Source organism: Aplysia californica, unplaced genomic scaffold, assembly GCF_000002075.1.
Source record: "Aplysia californica isolate F4 #8 unplaced genomic scaffold, AplCal3.0 scaffold00119, whole genome shotgun sequence".
NCBI lineage: Eukaryota > Metazoa > Mollusca > Gastropoda > Aplysiida > Aplysiidae > Aplysia > Aplysia californica.
The window spans coordinates 953,869-961,368 of record NW_004797389.1 but is presented as its reverse complement, the minus strand read 5'-3'; the positions used below and the strand labels follow the sequence as shown (position 1 = coordinate 961,368).

Here is a 7,500-nt window from a genome sequence, read left to right as displayed (position 1 = left end):
TGATATGCCTAAAGAAATTCAGTTACACTTCTATTACGTTCTGGAGTAGTGTCTTTTCTTCTTTTTAGAGATGGACGAGGAATCACAGAGTATGTATCTTCTCAGAGTAGGAGGTGAACCTATGTCTTTTGCATGGAAGCGAAAGGCCTTACCACGGCAATCGTGACTACGTTTGACTGCAACCCCCCCCCCCCAAAAAAAAAAAAAAAAACCCCAACGAAAAACGAATACAAAAAATACTTAGCACATTTTTGAGCTGGTGGATAGCGCCGACGTGATCGGTATTTCTACTCATTATAAAGCCACCATTGGGAACATTAATACACCACTCAACCAATGTCTATGGTTGGGTGCTCTTAGAAACATTTTTTTATATTATCCCGATCCAATCCAGTCACTCATCTCTTTAAGTTATTGTAAGTTATTTTTCGTCTACCTCCGCTATTTTGTCGTCTATTTTTTTGCTGTCTAGATCTCTACTTATGATTAAACTTTAATCTGGCTCTGAATTTCTAATGAAACCTACATTACGTCTTATTGGGACACTACAAGGTATAGTATATCCCTTTTCTATTCTTAATGTGCCCCTAAATTGAATACCATTAAGATGGGTGCTTTAAAGGGGATAAAATCAACTCTCTTGAAAGCTTTTTCAATCTTTTCCAAGGTCTATATTTCAACTGAACTAGATTTAGGTTGGATTGGGAAACATAAATGTATCTCAACATGGTGGAATGAGGCGCTCATCAATCTATGTGTAGCTAAAATTATTGGTGTAAACTTAAAACTCATTCATTTGGTTTGCTTTTGATGAAAAAACTCCATCTATCTTGAATAGAAATCGAGATTTTCGGGATTGAAGGAGCTTGGTTTCAAGGGTAAAAAGTACAAATAAAATGCCCGTCAACGTTGTGTGACTTACAAAGTTTAAGAGTCTTTGGAAACTGCAAAATTTCCTTTTGTACGTCTTCAATGAGCGTTTTCAAGTAAAATCCACAAAGAATCTTTTTTTAAATGGAACTGAAAGGTGGTTACCCAAATTTGTAAAAATCGATAAAATATATACCAAATGAGCGTGAAAAATGCTTGTTTCTTTTATTTAACTATTTTGATGAGCTCCTGATTTCGCCAAGATGCCTCACAAATCGTCAGATAATGTCCGATTCTCATATCCATCAAATCATATTGCTAATGTATTATTCAAAAGCTCCGCAAAGTAAGTCCCATAAATATACATGACAAATTGATGAAGCTATGTATCTGAGCTATTTATCTTCACTTAACATGACCTGGAATAGCACATTTCTCAGGGTTTTTTAATGTATTCGTTTTTTGTTTTTTTTAAACGATAGGCTAATATGATAATAGTATCTCAAATAGCTACTGAGAATGAAAAAGAAAAACATTTTTAAAAGCGACCTACACCATAGCCTCGTTTGCAACCAGTTTCTGTACATACTGCCAGCTTTTCAGTTGCTTTTCGACACATTATAACCTTTAAAAAATATAATTCTTGGAACAATACGGCAAGACGATGCTATTATTAATTTAAATGAACTCAAAAGATATGGGCATTTTTTTTCAAGGTATGTGGGTGCGACACTAAGATTATATTCACAAAAGAAAAAAAAATGAAAAAGGAAACAACAACAACCCCACCACCTCTGTTAGTGTAAGATGATAGAAAACCGACCCCTCCCCCCCCCCACCGAAAAAACCCTTTGGAATAGGACAGATAGATAGTACGGGAGAAAAATAGACACCTATTTTAATAAATTGATATGCCTGCACGACGAACTTCAACCCAGCACAGCTTACCTTCAAATCCTAAGAACAGACATCAAAACCTTGCACTCAATAAACGAGGATAGAAATACAGAGCGATACAAAAACACAATATACAACGTTTTGTAAATGGTTGCTTTTAAGGACAAGCGGGCTAACCCAGATTTCGTGGGTTTCCAGAAATCTTGACCTACACCAAAAGTGGGCATTGCCCTACCTATAGGAGAAGTTTGGTTTCAATATTGTGTATAATTTGTTTGGTTTTAGAGAAAACTCTCCTTGTCTTTTAAATAAACTGAACAAGGGTCCAAAAACTTTAACTTTGATTTTCTCAAAACAGTATTTTTCGGGATAGCCCCCTTGTGCTTAAAAGCGACCAAAAAATCTTCCTCCGTACTGAAGTTTTGCGCTTCAGATTTGAACATAATTTGTCTGATATTCATTTTTGACAAGTCCATTGAATGGCTTTGCAGGCCATTGAATATGGCGTATTAAAAAACCATTTTAGTAGCATGACGCATCATTTCGCATTAGGTCTACTGCTAAAAGCTGCAACAATCGCACCATACTGCAAGCTACAGCAGTCTAACGAATCAACAAGAGTCAGCAGATATCATTTTTCCAAAATTTCGTTTGTCTGCTGAGACCATGGTTAAGTTCTGTAAAGACCAGAGAGCTTTTTGTATTGACCATTACCTCTCCACAAACTCACCATCCCTAACATTTCCTACGTTCTGCGCACGGCATGGAAGGAATGCTTAGTAGAGAAACTCCGTCAGTTGGGATCCAGAGCGAATCAGAACTAAACATTTCTTTTAAAATGACCATTTCAGTTTGAACTCGCACCATGCGCAGCCCTTAAGACGTCACCAGCGTGCAGATTTCAGTAGTCGAGTCCCATGAGATATCTGTCTGTAGACGATCTGCAGCTAGGACTTTCCTACACCTCAACAGTCTGCATTCTCACGGCAGATCTTAACCTACGACTGTTCCATTGTCATCTTCGTTAGGCCGAGAAAACACAGATCAGAGCATGTCAATGTGTTCATCATTCCTCAATTCTTTTGAAAAGCCGGATCTTTTCCTCAATGACATTTTGGTTTAGTGTAAAGCACATTTTCACCCTGCGAGATATGCAAACTCCTAAAATGCTGTCTATTGGGCATCCCACTCCCTAGTGTCTCTAGAAGCCACTTCATGCTGAATATGTAGAGTGCATATGGCTTTAAACACTCGTGGTTTAGCAGATCCTTGCGTTTGGGCGCCATCGAACACTTCGAACGACGTGTTAAAAATGTGTCGAGTCTAAAGGAGGGCAAGTAGAGCACTGCTTCTAAGAATTCCAGAATGAAATCGTTAGTTTTTTAAACGCTGTAAAAGAAACTAAATGTTGTTGAAATGTTAGTGGGAAGGAAGATTCAATGTCAAAGAGAAAATAAAGAGAAAGGTCAACCAATTTTTTCACGACTTCCTTTACAAGGTTTTTAAAAATTGGCGAATTTTGCATTTTGGGTGCTTTTGTTTTAAAGCCATTTTCATTTTCAAAATAATTTTCTTCTTTGTGGATTGTATGTCAAACAAATTCCTTTTGAACGAATTCAGCCTGTTCCAAATTACAACCTTTAAGAACAATTGTTGTGCGAGATGTTTCGATAAAAATTTGTACAGTTTTTAAAAAATCACCCTGTATTTGTTCTGGGAAACGTCGTACCAGCAAAGGTATTCACAACACATGAAAAGGCAATGAGGACTTACCTGTTGTAGGACAACTAACGTTTCTCTCTACCTTCCACTGTCCTAACATGAGAGATTATTGCTGGACATTCGATTATTGAAATATCATTAAAGAACATACATTATTGTGCTTTGATAAAACACTGAAGACTATCTAGGTGTATTGTTAGCTCTGAAAAGAATAAAAGAAACGTAAGCCCTGGACTCGCATCTAATTTGACCCATACACACATCAGGGGTTCGTATGTTCATTTGCCCATATAGGCCGCTGGGGCGTTATGCCCGAAAAACACAACCAACCAACCAATCAACCAGCCAACCAACCAAACAAGCAAACAAAAGAACAAACAAACAAAACGCTTTAAAATTATTCTTTTAAATATTGGGTCTTGAAATTCTTCCAGTTTTTACCTCTCATGTGTACGTATTGGCCCGTATTAAGGTCCTGAAACGGATTACCTGCACACCGGACGCAGATATTCTGCTGGCCTTATTGTCTTTGAAAGAGAAGTTTTGGAGATTGTTACTTTATATTTACTTTGTAATAACAGATTGTTCTCTTATTGTTTGTCTTCATTGATCGTATACATTCTTGGTTCTTAACAGTAGGGGGCAGTGTTTGGGGGCGGGGACAGGGGGCGGAGGTGTCGGAGAACAAACAAGCAGCAAGACGAAACAGCGGAATGTCGTGCAAAATACGATTATCCGTTAGTGTGTCGCAAATAATTTCATGCTCCAAGCATGTTCGTTCTGATTAAACACAATTTGAGCGTCTTTGTTTTTTAAAATTTAAGCTGAAAAATCCTTTTATCTCTTAGATGCTCATCTTTTCTTCATGCGAAATTTGTCAGCATATAGAATTGTTGATATGAGCTAGTTCACCTTATGTAAAAAAAAACAAAGAAAGGAGTTGTCAACAACTATTAACGCTAGTCAAAGCAATGTAAAAACCCCCAACAGTTTACTGACAAAATGGAGGAAAGAAGGAGCCCAGTTTATACACAACATTGAGGAAAGAAGGAACCTAAACAAAAATGTTCTATACTTTGTTTTAAAAAAAAGTTAAAGACAGACGAAATACATGTACTCGAGAAAACAATGTTTAAATAGTGTTGGCTTAACGCTCCTGTCAACTCAAGCTGGTTATTTCAAGATGCGGGACCTCTGAGGTTAACGTCCGTCTCCGAAAGGACCGATTGGGAAATTCCTATAAAGTGTTTTTCCCAAGGACAAAACGTCGGTCCGAGCTAAGGCTCGAACCAAAGAACCCGCAATCTCACCATTACGGGTCCGGTAGCCTAACCACTAGGCCAGCGATGCCACCCCTAATACTCAGAGGACATGGCAAGGGGTTGATATTACGTACGCAACAAACTGAATCACAGTCCTGGTTTTTGATTATCTCATCGCACCGGTAATATGGTTTTCAAGATTTGACAGCTGTTCTACTGCTAGCTGTTGACAATGTTTCAGAGTCATTACTAGACTTTACTAGTCAATCACTTATTTATTTTATAATCTCACTTTGGTCTATGGCTTCCTGAACTTGTTTCGTCTATTAACATTTCTTCAACATGCTGGTTATTATAATTTGCTTTCCTCAGATTTTTGTAATGAGCAATTGAAAACAATTCTATGTACTTTCTTTCCCTTTTTTGTTCTATATGCCCTTTCTTTCTAAACCGTATTTGTGTATATTATTCGTCTACCAATCTTTTCATTTTTGTTTGTTTTGTTGAAGTTGATTCATTTTTGGAATTTTGTTACATAGGAAAAATGTAGCTTTAAGTTTTTTTCTGCTTGAAATGTCTTATATTAACACGTACTTATGTTTTATGGTCTACATGTCAAGATACTACTTAAATACTTCAAAATCGTTTATGACAAAGTTGTCCTCGTGAAGCTTATGATTAGTTATTCAATGCTAGTGTCGAAAGTTCATTATTTAACACACTATTTTTTAAATGGAAAGAACTGTCAAACTCTGGTTTCATCTTTGATAAATGTGAGATGGCCATTATTTGCTGTCCATGGTTATAATAATTCATTCACCTGATGGCTCAGCCATATCAGTAACTTTGACAAAGACGCGGAACTTGCCTCATCAGCTAAATCTAGAGAAGTGGGTGGAAAGGGGGGGGGGTCGGTTTAGGATTTTTTGGAAGAGGTCTTATTTAGCTTCCAAGGCTTTACTTTGATTCCGGCATGTTAAATAACCTAAGCTAGACTGAATATGTACTAAAACTGAACTGTTCTCCTTCTTAGGGTCCCATCGTATGAGATCATACCTGTGGCTATCGTCTACGGAGTCACCCTGCTCTTCGGAGTCATCGGAAACAGCCTCGTCATCTTCTCCGTAACACGGTATCAACGCATGCGCAGTATCACCAACATATTTCTACTTAGCCTCGCATCGGCGGATCTCCTTTTAGTCTGCATTTGCATTCCAGTCAAGGTAAGTTAACTATCTTTTGTTTAATTTTAAACAATTTGTTTGAGCACACTTCTACACCCTCAAACCAACCTCTTTTGAATGTGTTTTCAGGGGAGCCTTCTTTCAATCAATTAATTAAAACATATAACCACGAAGGAAGCTCACTATCATCCAGTTAACACATTAGACGCCATTGTGTGTAAACCATCTCTTTCATTTTCACGTGCCCCCTCACCCCAACAAAAACCAAAAATAAATTTTTTAAAATCAAAACATCTTTATGTAAGCCAGGGAATTAAATCGTTCTATTCCAATTTATATTATCATCCTTGTCTTCCATTATCGACGAAAGTTTCAACATTTTGACATAAAACCCCCAAAAAAGTAACAAGAAGCACCGAGCCTAAACATGGCCCGTCCATTATACACGACATGGGGAGATGTTTTCCCCTCCAGTAACACGTAGCAAATCAATATCAAGAGCAGTTTGGCAAAATCGTTGTTTTTCTGCGTTTTTGCACTCGTTTCACACGGTTTGCTTCTGTTGAATCGCCAGACGAAGAGGGAAGTGATGCGCGCTGTGAGTTATCCACTGTTGTGAGCTCGCTGGGTCTCCATTGTCACCAGCTATCAGTTTCTTCGGAGACTAAATTAAGAACTAAAGACAACACCAAGGGAGCCTGGAGAATGACGGGACAAAATCCCGTAAAAGGGGCATACACTTATTTTTTCTGCGTAGGTGTTTTCCTGTGACGTCTGTACGACGTCAATGAAACTTGCGATTGAGATCTAATCTGTTTTGCAAACACCAAGACCGAGAGCAAAGTTGGAGCTGACGAAATCTCACGTGGCCTATCTGGTTTATGGATGTCAGAAACAAATTAAATCATGGACCATTTTTTTTTCAATTTCTAAATTATTTTATATTCACAATTGCGGGGGGCTTTCGTCAAATAATATTTCTTTTCCTCTAGCCAATAGACTGATGTGACTCTTCGTCCTACTCTATACAAATTAATACGTCAATTTGACTTCCCAGGTTTTCCCCTCAAGACTCTTATCGTCGCTTACTTTTTGCCACCTCCTGATCCTACTCATTTTAACGCTCTCTTTTATTTAAGAGAGGAGACAGTGTTAGCACAAATCAAAGCAACCGAATGGTAATGCCATGTTTACTCAGGTTCGAATGCCTGAAATGAAACTCGAAAACTTAGGTCTATTGATTAAGACGTTTTCAAGATTTAATTTTTCTCACAGCTGTTGGAGAATACCGTTAAATTCGTAGGTTCTGAATCTAAAACTATCTTTCACCGTGTAAAATAAAGGGGGTTTAACCCACAATGTACTGTAATATTCAGGATGGTTTGTAATTCTGAGATTAAATGTACTTCATCACAGAGAAGGCATGATTTCATTATTACTTGTTCAATTGTTTTCAGCATTTGTCAAGCTTTGACTTCATTGCCACCTTTTTGTTGTTGTTGTTGTTGTTGCTGTTGTTGTTGTTGTTGTTGTTGTTGTTGTTGTTGTTGTTGTTGTTGTTGTTG

General features: G+C 37.7%; 1 protein-coding gene across 1 annotated transcript in view; it reads left to right on the top strand.

Annotated features, from left to right (window-relative positions):
- The window catches only part of LOC101854709 (QRFP-like peptide receptor), a 152,405-nt gene that overhangs the window by 22,517 nt on the left and 122,388 nt on the right, over positions 1–7,500 (top strand). The window contains exon 3 of the mRNA XM_005096018.3: positions 5,785–5,974. Within this exon, the coding sequence (XP_005096075.2) occupies positions 5,785–5,974 (190 nt within the window). The remainder of the gene's footprint in view (positions 1–5,784; positions 5,975–7,500) is intronic.